At 44.6% G+C, this 13040-nt stretch overlaps 1 protein-coding gene across 4 annotated transcripts; it reads right to left on the bottom strand.

Moving 5' to 3' along the window:
- Nucleotides 1-2: 2 nt before the first annotated feature.
- Nucleotides 3-11012, bottom strand: LOC110536133 (acyl-CoA dehydrogenase family member 11). 4 transcript variants are annotated; one of them, XM_036935981.1, is made up of 16 exons: nucleotides 10832-10921; nucleotides 10470-10551; nucleotides 9967-10258; nucleotides 9639-9862; nucleotides 7794-7893; nucleotides 7509-7626; nucleotides 7249-7391; nucleotides 6823-6972; nucleotides 6642-6736; nucleotides 6466-6565; nucleotides 6197-6337; nucleotides 5561-5653; nucleotides 4199-4306; nucleotides 982-1150; nucleotides 517-583; nucleotides 3-280 (listed from the first exon to the last, which is right to left on the bottom strand). In XM_036935981.1, exons 3-16 carry the CDS (start codon nucleotides 10228-10230, stop codon nucleotides 166-168), a joined length of 1887 nt encoding a protein of 628 aa, XP_036791876.1. In that variant the 5' UTR covers nucleotides 10231-10258; nucleotides 10470-10551; nucleotides 10832-10921; the 3' UTR covers nucleotides 3-165. The 4 variants fall into 4 exon arrangements, with proteins under 4 accessions (XP_036791876.1, XP_036791874.1, XP_036791873.1 ...); XM_036935979.1 differs by lacking the exon at nucleotides 10470-10551 and having other exon boundaries at nucleotides 10867-11012; XM_036935978.1 differs by lacking the exon at nucleotides 10470-10551 and having other exon boundaries at nucleotides 10832-10966.
- Between the last annotated feature and the right edge of the window lie 2028 nt (nucleotides 11013-13040).

The raw sequence follows: 13040 nt of genomic DNA, 5'->3' as shown, positions 1-13040 counted from the left end.
GGTGGTGAGTGAGTGCTCTCCATCAGAAAGTCTTTATTTTAACACAGGTCAGGAAATAGCATGCAGTCATACATACTAGGCTAATCACGAAGTACCCCTTCTTACATAGACTACATCGCCTTGAGAACACGAATATTGGCTGCCCCCAGCCAACCCCACACCCCCTCAGTCTCTGGTTGACTCTTCATAGACCAGCGCAGCATCCAGGGGCGGAGTCTTCATGTTGTAGCATCCTACAGCAGCCTTACTTACCACTGGACACAAGTCCTGCTCACACCACCTGTAACACACACATTTACTGCTAGAACTATTAGCCTACAAGTAGTAAGGACTAGGGCAGGGCTCTCCAACCCTGTTCCTGGAGAACTACAGTCCTGTAGGTTTTCGCTCCAACCCTAATCTAGCTCACCCGATTCTAATAATTAGCTGGAGTGAAAACCTAGAGGGTAGCTTTCCAGGAACAGGGTTGGAGAGCCCTGGACTATGGACTAGTGGTGGGGACGGATGTGTGTTTACCGCAAAGCAGCATAGGCATCAGAGTTAGAGGCTCCCTCCCATGAGGCGTGGTCAATGAGCAGAGCCCCTGAAACACACACACACAAACAGATGGGGTCACAATGCATCCTCAGGACAAGACAACTCTGGCAATGGTTAACTGAGAAAGGTGGCGGGCTATACAGTAAGTGGTTAACTGAGAAAGGTGGCGGGCTATACAGTAAGTGGTTTTAACTGAGAAAGGTGGCGGGCTATACAGTAAGTGGTTAACTGAGAAAGGTGGCGGGCTATACAGTAAATGGTTAACTGAGAAAGGTGGCAGGCTATACAGTAAATGGTTAACTGAGAAAGGTGGCGGGCTATACAGTAAGTGCTACTCCTGTTATGCAATGTTCAGTCAAACATTGAACTGTATTTGTCACGTGCCGAAAACAACAGGTGTAAACTTTGTAGAGTAAAAAATATCAAATAAAAAGTGTGTAGTACCCATATAAATGCGTGCCAAACTGTATGCCAGGTCTCGTGCTGCCAGCTCCATAAAGCTAGGTGGTGTGAGAGCAGCGGCCTGCAGGAACTCTCTCAGACCAGAGAGAGCGCTGTCTACTGCTCTCACAGCCACAGACAGGGAGGGGAGGGAGGCTGCTGCTAGCAGGGACTAGGGGATGAGTGGGAGGGAGAGACACAGAGGGATAAAGTCAGAATTTGTATAGCAATCAACAGAGGTTGTAGGGTCTTTTTCATTTTTTAATAGTAACAGTCTTTCATGCCTGCCATTCAATGTTGGTGCAAGGAGGGTGATGCTAGATAAAGGCTGTGGAAACTAACTAAATATCCCAAATGTGATCTTAACTGTCTAAGTCTATCAACAAAAACTAAGCTCAGTAAAAATATATACAGTACCAGTCAAAAGTTTGGATACACCTACTCATTCAAGAGTTTCTTTATTTTTACTATTTCCTACATAGAATAATAGTGAAGACATCACAACTATGAAATAACACATATGGAATCATGTAGTAACCAAAAAAAGTGTTAAACAAATCAAAATCTATTTTATATTTGTGATTATTCAAAGTAGCCACCCTTTGCCTTGATGACAGCTTTGCACACTCTTGGCATTCTCTCAACCAGCTTTATGAGATTTATGAGCTTTATGAGACACCTGGAATGCATTTCAGTTAACAGGTGTGCCTTGTTAAAAGTTAATTTGTGGAATTTCTTTCCTTCTTAAGCCAATCAGTTGTTGTGACAAGGTAGGGGTGGTATACAAAAGATAGCCCTATTTTGGTAACAGACCAAGTCCATATTATGGTAAGAACAGCTCAAATAAGCAAAGAGAAATGACAGTCCATCATTAATTTAAGACATGAAGGTCAGTTAATTGTGAGAATGTCAAGAACTTTGAAAGTTTCTTCAAGTGCAGTCCATAAAAACCATCAAGCGCTATGATGAAACTGGCTCTCATGAGGACCGCCACAGGAAAGTTACCAACCTCAGAAATTGCAGCCCAAATAAATGCTTCAGAGTTCAAATATCAGACACAACATCAACTGTTCAGAGGAGACTGCGTGAATCGGGCCTTCATGGTCAAATTGCTGCAAATAAAACAGTTCTAAAGGACACCAGTAAGAAGAAGAGACTTTCTTGGACCAAGAAACACAAGCAATGGGCATTAGCCCAGTTGAAATCTGTCCTTTGGTCTGATGAGTCCACATTTGAGATTTTTGGTTCCAACCGCCGTGTCTTTGTGAGACGCAGAGTAGGTGAACGGATGATCTCCGCATGTGTGGTTCCCACCATGAAGCATGGAGGAGGTGATGTGGGGGTGCTTTGATGGTGACACTGTTTGTGATTTATTTAGAATTCAATGCACAATTAACCAGCATGGCTACTACAGCATTCTGCAGCGATACGCCATCCCATGGTTTGTGCTAAGTGGGACTATCATTTGTTTTTCAACTGGACAATGACCCAACAAACCTCCAGGCTGTGTAAGGGCTATTTGATCAAAAAGGAGAGTGATGGTGTGCTGCATCAGATGACCTGGCCTCCACAATCACCCAACCTCCACCCAATTGAGATGGTTTGGGATGAGTTGGACCGCAGAGTGAAGGAAAAGCAGCCAACAAGTGCTCAGCATATGTGGGAAATCTTTCAAGATGATTAGAAAAGCATTCCATGTGAAGCTGGTTGAGAGAATGCCAAGCGTGTGCAAAGCGTGGGTGTGGGTGGCTATTTGAAGAATCTCAAAAATAAAATATATTTTGATTTGTTTAACACTTTTTTGGTTACTACATGATTCCATATGTGTTATGTTATAGTTTTGATGTCTTCACTATTACTCTACAATGTAGAAAATAGGGGAAAAAATGCTGGAAAATGCTGTCGTACACGTCGATCCAGAGCATCCCAAACATACTCAATGGGTGTCATGTCTGGTGATTATGCAGGCCATGCTGAAACATGAGGTGATGGTAGTGGATGAATGGCACAACAATGGGCCTCAGGATCTCGTCACGGTATCTCTGTGCATTCAAATGACCATCAATAAAATGCAATTGTGATCGTTGTCCGTAGTTTATGAATGCCCATAACATATGGGGTGCACTGTTCACAATGTTGACATCAGCAAACCGCTTGCCCTCACAACGCCATACACGCTGTCTGCCCGTTACAGTTGAAACCACGATTAATCCATGAAGAGCACACTTCTCCAGCGTGCCAGTGGCTATCGAAGGTGAACAGTTATGACGCCGAACTGCAGTCAGGTCAAGACCCTGGTGAGGACGACATACACGCAGATGAGCTTCCCTGAGACGGTTTCTTTAGTTGTGCAAACTCAGTTTCATCAGCTGTCCGGGTGGCTGGTCTCAGACGATCCTGCAAGTGAAGAAGCCGGAATTGGAGGTCCTGGGCTGGCGTGGTTACACATGGTCTGCAGTTTTGAGGCCAATTGGACACCAAATTCTTGGAAACAACGTTGGTGGCAGCTTATGGTAGAGAATTCTTATGAACATTAAATTCTCTGGCAATAGCTCTGGTGGACATTCCTGCAGTCAGCATGCCAATTGCACGCTCCCTCAACTTGAGACATCTGTGGCATTGTGTTGTGTGACAAAACTGTACATTTTAGAGTGGCCTTTTATTGTCCCCAGCACAAAGTACACCTGTGTAATGATAATGCTGTTTAACCAGCTTCTTGATATGCCACACCGGTCAGGTGGATGGATTATCTTGGCAAAAGAGAAATGCTCACTAACAGGGATGTAAACAAAATTTTTGAGAAATAAGCTTTGTGTGACTATGGAACATTTCTCAGATATTTAATTTCAGTTCATGGGACCAACACTTCACATGCTGTGTTTATATTTCGGATCAGTGTAATTAGAATAATAAAAAAATCCCCATTTTAAAAACTGTAGGACAGACACTTCAGAACAAACTTCCTTTTGATATCTGTTATTCCATGTAGTGAATCTGTTATTCAATGCTTTTGTATGGGCTAACAGCAATAAGGCCAAATAAAAATGTTCGTCATATAATTCTAATTTTTTATACTTCAATAGGTCTTAAAATTCAAAATCAAATAGCTAAATGATCCTTGGTATGACCTTCTTAAAACAATTCCATATAGCTTAGACCTTCTTAAAACAACCCCCGGCTTAGACAAGGCTTAGTCAGTAGAGGGTTAAGGGACCCTGACCTGAGTGTGTGTGAAGTAGGCCTGCAGTACGAGGCCTGAGCTCCGAGAGACGCAGCGCAGAACATCAAGAGACAGAACATTAGTGGTCCCCTCCCAGATACTCAACACCTAGAAATAGAGAGTGAGAGAGAAGAGGTACTGTCAGGGCTGGATTACCGAATAGGAGCGAAGGGCATATGTGACCTGGGCAAGGCTCTAAAATGAGCACTGTGCGACTAGGAAAAATATTTAAATTATAAGGCTACGCTGTATCGTTGTTAACGAGTGCACGAGAGAAAAAAGTGTGCAGATTTGATAGCGTCATGGTTGCACCATTACTACAGTGAAAACGGTTTGCTTGTAGCCCAACCAGGTGAAAAGATCTGACCCATATTACCTGCATTGCCGGGACCGCCTTTTACATTCATAAACCATGTTGTGGGCAGTTCAAAAACGACTTGTGCGTGGTTAACCATTTGTTTACACTTTGTTGAGTCAGGTTATCTCAAAGGGTTAGCTAGCTAACAACCTGGTAACTTTACCAGTATATCCAAACATTTTGGGGCACAGAAAGAAAAGAAAAGGGATAGCTTCTTTAGGGGATCAATGAGCATAGCAATGAATGAATGACAGGTCTCTTGTATGTCGTCATCATCATAAACCTGACTTTTTTAAAGAGACAGAGTACAATTTTCTATGTACTCCATATCATTAGGAAAACAGTGCTTTTACACAATGTAGACACCTAATATTCCACACATTACTTTAATTTCAATGACAGGTATTCGTATCAACATCTTAGCTTAACTAATGTCTTTATAGTGTTAAATATTAGTTTATCGGGCACATGTGCTTCAAAAGTAGACTGAATTCATATAATTCCAATATAGGCTATATCTCAATCAATTCTTTTAAATCATATTTTCTGGGGCTCCTACATTTTATGTGGTGAGCACCAATTGGGAGCACCAGTGCTACCAATAAAACCTTTTAATTTAGAGCCCTGGCCCTGGGGCCCCCGACTTCCATGGGGCCCCCAAACAAAAATATGTTTTTTGGGGGGTTGGTTGTGTATGATAGAAACAGGAAATTCACTTTCAAACTGCACAAGGTGAACAATGGCATGAGATGAGCTATAAAACAATAGCGTTTTTCTCTCTGACCCATGGCAAAAAGTGTTGAATTGCAGAAGATTTGCACCCTGGAGGTCGGGGCCCCAAATGCAGTAGTCTGGCCCTGGGTACTGTTGCACTACAACTATTGCCACTGTTGTTGTTGAGTAACAGACTGAAAGTAACAAACTACTTCATCCATTAACAGCAACATAACTTTACTCCATTACGTAACACAAAGTAAGTCTGTGTACATCATGTGACTACCTACCTGAGCATCTCTGAGCATTGCAGGTAGTCCCGTGTCCTCGATGTAGCCCTGCCCCCCGAAACTCTCCAGCCCCTCGGAAATCACGGCAACCGCCTGAGACACACAGGGATGGCACACACACACACACCCTGCATCACCTCACACACATCTCTAATGCCTTTCCTGACCTGTTCACCAGACGTGCTACCTGTCCCAGACCTATTATTTGACCATGCTGGTCATTTATGAACATTTGAACATCTTGGCCATGTTCTGTTATAATCTCCACCCGGCACAGCCAGAAGAGGACTGACCACCCCTCATAGCCTGGTTCCTCTCTAGGTTTCTTCCTAGGTTTTGGCCTTTCTAGGAAGTTTTTCCTAGCCAACATGCTTCAACACCTGCATTGCTTGCTGTTTGGGGTTTTAGGCTGGGTTTCTGTACAGCACTTTGAGATATCAGCTGATGTACAAAGGGCTATATAAACAAATTTGATTTGATTTATACAACGATAAAAATTATTAAATACACACACCAGTTTTCCACTGCCATCTGCCAGTATTAACCAATGTCTATGTTCTGATTTCTGGTGTACTGTTATTGGCTACCTGCTTGTCGACAAAAACAGAGTGTGTGTGTGTGTGTGTGTGTGTGTACCTGTTTGCCAGTGTAGAGTTTAGCCACAGGTGTGAGCAGGCGAAGGAGGTGAGTCTCCAGCTGAGAGGCGTGGCCTGTCTCCTCTCGGCCAATCAGACGACAGACCTCCATCACCAGCAGGAACGCTCCTCGAGTCTCCACCTATAGGAGGAAGGTATTGAGGGGAGGGAGGGAAGAAGAGAGAAAGAGAGCTGAGGTGTGTGAAGACAAGTGGTAGGTTTAGGGGTTATAGTAGGGTATTCTATTTTACAACTTTATTTTCAGCTGACCTCCATCCTAGCGAGGGTCTGCATGTGAAGGGGATGGTCTCTTAGGAGCTTCCCAAAGGTAGAGCGACGTGTGGCGTAGTCACGAGCCAGCTGGAGTACCCTGCACACACACACACCATCAATACACACTCTTGACCGCCAGTACGGCAGTGGGTAGTAGTGAATAGATGTCCTACCTCCTCATACCAGCCACAGCAGACACGCTGTTATGGATACGAGTCACAGTCAGCATGTTGGCTATACACGCCACACCTCTCCCCTCTTCTGACAGCTGAGAAAGAAGGGAGGAATGTTAGTGTGTGTGAGAGAGAGAAGGGGGGGGGGGGGGGAGAGAGAGAGAGAGAGAGAGAATCTGACCCTGTGAGCAGGCAGCCCGTCCAGCAGCAGCTCGGCAGTGGGCATCTGTCTGGTTCCCAGTTTGTCCTTCAGTCTTTGGACTTCGATGCCCTGTACCATCCCCTGCTCATCACGCACTGCAGCATAGAACATAGACAGACCTCTACTACCCTGACACACGCACGCACGCACGCACGCACGCACGCACGCACGCACGCACGCACGCACGCACACACACACACACACACACACACACACACACACACACACACCAGTTAGGAGGAGGAAGACAGACGTGTGTGTGTGTGGGGGGGTTTGAGGGGTCAGATAATCAGGAGTGAAGAGGTCAAGTAAGAGGTGAGGGGTCAAGGATCTGGTGTTAGTATGAGCAGAAGAGTAAGGAGTAAAGAATTGAAAAAATTAGGGCTGATGAACATTGAGTGGTACCGATGTGGTCTGTCCGTCTACGTCTGTGACTCTGGCCAGTGTGAGAGTCATGTCTGCATCTGTAGCCGAGGTGAACCACTTGAAACCTGACAGTCTGTATGTACCATCACTCTGAGGCAACGCTACGGTCTCTGTACCATTGCCTAGACACACACACGTGCACACACACACACAAGTATCATTATCGTCAGTTGTCATGGAACCTATCATCGTCTAATACAGTGTATGTAACCAACCAGCGAGAATACAGACACACTGACCTACGTCAGATCCGCCCCTGCGTTCAGTCATCCACTGTCCAGACGTCCAGAAGTGCTCAGGGTCACGAGAGGTCAGGCGGCTGAAGGCGTCCGCTACTGGCCAAGACACACCCAGAGACTAGGCATGCACACACAGACACGCAGACAAGTTCATGAATCAGAATATCACAAGTTGTAGTGGTTTTGTGTTTGTAACACAAATCAACAATTCCAACATGAGCAGTGATAACCATTAAAGTTAATTCAGACAGACAGACAGACACACACAAACAAACATACACACACCTGTATAACCTTGGCAGCTCCATCAGTCATAGCCAGAGGACAGGTGTAGAGACCAGAGGAGGGAGAGTACAGATACAGCTTACACATCTGGTACACACGACTGGAACACACACACACACACTTTATATTAGTACTAAACTCAGCAAAAAAAGAAAAGTTCCTTTTTCAGGACCCTGTCTTTCAAAGATAATTCGTAAAAATCCAAATAACTTCACATATCGTCAATGTAAAGGATTTAAACACTGTTTCCCATGCTTGTTCAACGAACCATAAACAATTAATGAACATGCACCTGGGGAACGGTTGTTAAGACACCAACACCTTATAGACGGTAGGCAATTAAGGTCACAGTTATGAAAACATAGGACACTAAAGAGGCCTTTCTACTGACTCTGAAAAACACCAAAAGAAAGATGCCCAGGGTCCCTGCTCATCTGTGTGAACGTGCCTTAGGCATGCTGCAAGGAGGAATGAGGACTGCAGATGTGGCCAGGGTAATAAATTGCAAAGTCCGTATTGTGAGACGCCTAACACAGTGCTACAGGGAGACAGGACGGACAGATGACCGTCCTCGCAGTGGCAGACCACGTGTAACAACACCTGCACAGGATCGGTACATCCGAATGTCACACCTGCGGGACAGGTACAGGATGACAACAACAACTGCCCGAATTACACCAGGAACGCACAATCCCTCCATCAGTGCTCAGACTGTCCGCAATAGGGTGAGAGAGGCTGGACTGAGGGCATGTAGGCCTGTTGTAAGGCAGGTCCTCACCAGACATCACCGGCAACAACGTCGCCTATGGGCACAAACACACCGTTGCTGACCAGACAGGACTGGCAAAAAGTGCTCTTCACTGACGAGTCACGGTTTTGTCTCACCAGGGGTGATGGTCGGATTTGCGTTTATCATTGAAGGAATGAGCGTTACACCTAGGCCTGTACTCTGGAGCAGGATCGATTTGGAGGTGGAGGGTCCGTCATGGTCTGGGGCGGTGTGTCACAGCATCATCGGACTGAGCTTGCTGTCATTGCAGGTAATCTCAATGCTGTGCGTTACAGGGAAGACATCCTCATCCCTCATGTGGTACCCTTCCTGCAGCCTCATCCTGACATGACCCTCATTCTGTGTGTGATTTCCTGCAAGACAGGAATGTCAGTGTTCTGCCATGGCCAGTGAAGAGCCCGGATCTCAATCCCATTGAGCATGTCTGGGATCGGATGGTGAGGGCTATGGCAATTCCCCCCAGAAATGTTCGGGAACTTGCAGGTGCCTTGGTGGAAGAGTGGGGTAACATCTCACAGCAAGAACTGGCAAATCTTGTGCAGTCCATGAGGAGGAGATGCACTGCAGTACTTAATGCAGCTGGTGGCCACACCAGATACTGTAACTTTTTATTTTTATTTTGACCCACCCCTTTGTTCAGGGACACATTATTCCATTTCTGTTAGTCACATGTCTATGGAACTTGATCAGTTTATGTCTCAGTTGTTGAATCTTGTTATGTTCATACAAATATTTACACATGTTAAGTTTGCTGAAAATAAACGCAATTGACAGTGAGAGGACGTTTCTTTTTTTGCTGAGTTTATATTTAACCTTAGCTGACACATACTATTGGTGTATGAAATTCTAATAATGTCAAGTCACAAAATGCCAATGAGTTGTTTCTGAGATTACTGTCACTTGTGATGTTTTTATGTTCGCTGTGTGTTTGTCAGGTTAGTGTATATGTATAGGGTTTAGGTAAGGATTCATTGTGTGTTTGTCAGGTTAGTGTTTATGTATTAGGGTTTAGGTAAGGATTCAGTGTGTATGGGTCAGGTGTGTGTGTCTACCACCTCCACTCCCCGTAGCTCCTCTCGTATCCGATGGCAACCAGCCCTTCCTGTGCTGATAGGTCCTTCATACGTTGCCAGGCAGGAGAAGTGACAATGCGGTCAACACGGCAACCCCAGGGGTCATAGGTCACCAACCGAGGGGGTGTGACCTCACACTCCCGACCCCACCCATCCACCTCTCGCACCAATCGCTCCCCAAACACACGCAGGTCGGAATACACTGCCTGGGAACACACACACCATCATCATCATCGTCAGTGACTAACAGATAAAGCGTCATAGTTTCAATCCATTCTGAAACATTATGTTATACACAGTACACACACACCTCACTGGGCAGGTGTCTCCTCAGGTATCCCTGTAGCAGAGCGTCCTCCAGGAAGGGGTTCTTCAGCATTGGCCTCTCCTGGAAGAACCCTCCAATCCCAGCCCGGAAGAACTCTGCCTGCCCCTCTGCTCCGGGGACATCTTGGGGAGGCCGAACCAGGACCTTCTGAACCATGCTCACAGAACTGCTGCATGACAGCGGCGGATACAATCTGGTACACACCCGGTAACTGTGTCTAGTGACCTGTCGGTTCACAGCCATCATCCAGGAGCTCAGATGTCACGCCACTGGCCTGAATATGATACAATGTAAACTGATTTTTTCAGAAGAACAGCTGCATTTCTTTAGTTACATTTAAAGGCCTACTTCTTGATTTGAAAAATAACTAACACCAGCCGTCACTTCTATAAAGCTACCTAGACATTATAAGGGACATTCAACAATAATCAATTGATTTATATATATTATATATATATATAATTAATTTCAATTATCATAAATACCTGTAAATATCAGTGGGCCTTTAATAAGAAATCACACGTATTTGCGGTAGGAAATATTATGGACTGCAGCTTTAATGATAGTCTACAAAAACGAATGAATGAAATTAACAGTCAACACCTCTCATGTCATGTGTGGTCAAAAATTATTTCAACATTTAGTTTAATAATTCGAATAAAAAAAGCTGAAGAAAACCTATTATGCAATGCCAACGTGTGAACAGCTTGTGACTCAAGTGTGTCAAAGTTCAGGCACTGTAGCAACGGAGCAATCTTTGCTGCATGGTAGTCTACCAATGGTTGTCAAACGTTTACAAAATATGTGGTTAGAAAAGCTTGAAGGAAAACGAATAAATATGCCTTACTTAACAATCCCCTCTGCAATTTTGTTTTTACACACCGTTCAGGCTTCAACGAATCCCCTTCTACTTTTCTTCAAAATAAAGGAGCAACCTCCGGTCTCGTTAATAGTCTATCAACCTTCAAAATAAAAGTCTGGATCAACAAACTAGACAGCTGCTTTTCAGAAGATATACAAAGCTTCTACAATGAAATAAATGACAACCCTATAGTAAAGATCTAGAACTCTCAGTTGAAAAACATCATATTCAGTGCAATACAAAGAATAACCACAAACCAATTACCATGCATGCATGTGTGACCAACTCAGTGGCCTTTTGGTTAGTGTCTACCCTGAGATTGGAAGGTTGTGTGCTTGATCCCTGGCCGAGTCACACCAAAGACTGTTAAAATGAGAAAAATTTGATACATTCTTTTTTTTATATATATATAAATTCGGGGGTAAGGCCCTGTGATAGACCAGTGTCCTGGGAGTGTACTTGTACATCAAGCTGCCTTACACTATAGGAACAGGAGATGGGCTCCTGCCCTATGAGCTTACTATGCATGTGTGGTACATTATGTTGAATCCTGTGTGATATTTGTAGTAGATTTACCAACTAACCATGCATGTGTGGTACATAATCACCGCCTGGTACGGCAACTGCTCCGCTCACAACTGTAAGGCTCTCCAGAGGGTAGTGAGGTCTGCACAACGCATCACCGGGGGCAAACTACCTGCCCTCCAGGACATCTACACCACCCGATGTCACAGGAAGGCCATAAAGATCATCAAGGACAACAACCACCCAAGCCACTGCCTGTTCACCCCGCTATCATCCAGAAGGCGAGATCAGTACAGATACATCAAAGCAGGGACCGAGAGACTGAAAAACAGCTTCTATCTCAAGGCCATCAGACTGTTAAACAGCCAACACTAACATTGAGTGGCTGCTGCCAACACACTGACTCAACTCCAGCCACTTTAATAATGGGAATTGATGTAAAATATATCACTAGCCACTTTAAACAATGCTACTTAATATGTTTACATACCCTACATTACTCATCTCATATGTATATACTGTACTCTATATCATCTACTGCATCTTTATGTAATACATGTATCACTAGCCACTTTAAACTATGCCACTTTGTTTACATACCCTAGATTACTCATCTCATATGTACAGTGGGGCAAAAAAGTATTTAGTCAGCCACCAATTCTGCAAGTTCTCCCACTTAAAAAGATGAGAGAGGCCTGTAATTTATCATAGGTACACTTCATTTTTTATGAATTTATTTGCAAATTATGGTGGAAAATAAGTATTTGATCAATAACAAAAGTTTATCTCAATACTTTGTTATGTACTCTTTGTTGGCAATGACAGAGGTCAAACGTTTTCTGTAAGTCTTCATAAGGCTTTCACACACTGTTGCTGGTATTTTGGCCCATTCCTCCATGCAGATCTCCTCTAGAGCAGTGATGTTTTGGGGCTGTTGCTGGGCAACACAGACTTTCAACTCCCTCCAAAGATTTTCTATGGGGTTGAGATCTGGAGACTGGCTAGGCTACTCCAGGACCTTGAAATGCTTCTTACGAAGCCACTCCTTCGTTGCCCGGGCGGTGTGTTTGGGATCATTGTCATGCTGAAAGACCCAGCCACGTTTAATCTTCAATGCCCTTGCTGATGGAAGGAGGTTTTCACTCAAAATCTCACGATACATGGCCCCATTCATTATTTCCTTTACACGGATCAGTCGTCCTGGTCCCTTTGCAGAAAAACAGCCCCAAAGCATGATGTTTCCACCCCCATGCTTCACAGTAGGTATGGTGTTCTTTGGATGCAACTCAGCATTCTTTGTCCTCCGAACACGACGAGTTGAGTTTTTACCAAAACGTTATATTTTGGTTTCATCTGACCATATGACATTCTCCCAATCTTCTTCTGGATCATCCAAATGCTCTCTAGCAAACTTCAGACGGGCCTGGACATGTACTGGCTTAAGCAGGGGGACACGTCTGGCACTGCAGGATTTGAGTCCCTGGCGGCGTAGTGTGTTACTGATGGTAGGCTTTGTTACTTTGGTCCCAGCTCTCTGCAGGTCATTCACTAGGTCCCCCCGTGTGGTTCTGGGATTTTTGCTCACCGTTCTTGTGATCATTTTGACCCCACGGGGTGAGATATTGCGTGGAGCCCCAGATCGAGGGAGATTATCAGTGGTCTTGCATGT

The sequence above is a fragment of the Oncorhynchus mykiss genome, chromosome 11, assembly GCF_013265735.2.
Source record: "Oncorhynchus mykiss isolate Arlee chromosome 11, USDA_OmykA_1.1, whole genome shotgun sequence".
In the NCBI taxonomy this organism is placed as follows: Eukaryota; Metazoa; Chordata; class Actinopteri; order Salmoniformes; family Salmonidae; genus Oncorhynchus; species Oncorhynchus mykiss.
The sequence above is the reverse complement of the archived record's forward strand: the minus strand, read 5'-3'. Positions and strand labels throughout refer to the sequence as shown.

What these genes read in the sequence shown, in the direction of transcription:
- LOC110536133 (XM_036935979.1), bottom strand. Translation starts at nt 10,230, where the DNA reads ATGATGGCTGTGAACCGACAGGTCACTAGACACAGTTACCGGGTGTGT. An exon ending in AGGAGCTACGGGGAGTGGAG is followed by an intron (nt 7,894 to 9,638) that starts GTGGTAGACACA and finishes TGTGTGTTCCAG; the next exon opens with TCGTGTGTACCAGATGTGTA. An exon ending in CAATGCTCAGAGATGCTCAG is followed by an intron (nt 4,307 to 5,560) that starts GTAGGTAGTCAC and finishes CTCTATTTCTAG; the next exon opens with GTGTTGAGTATCTGGGAGGG.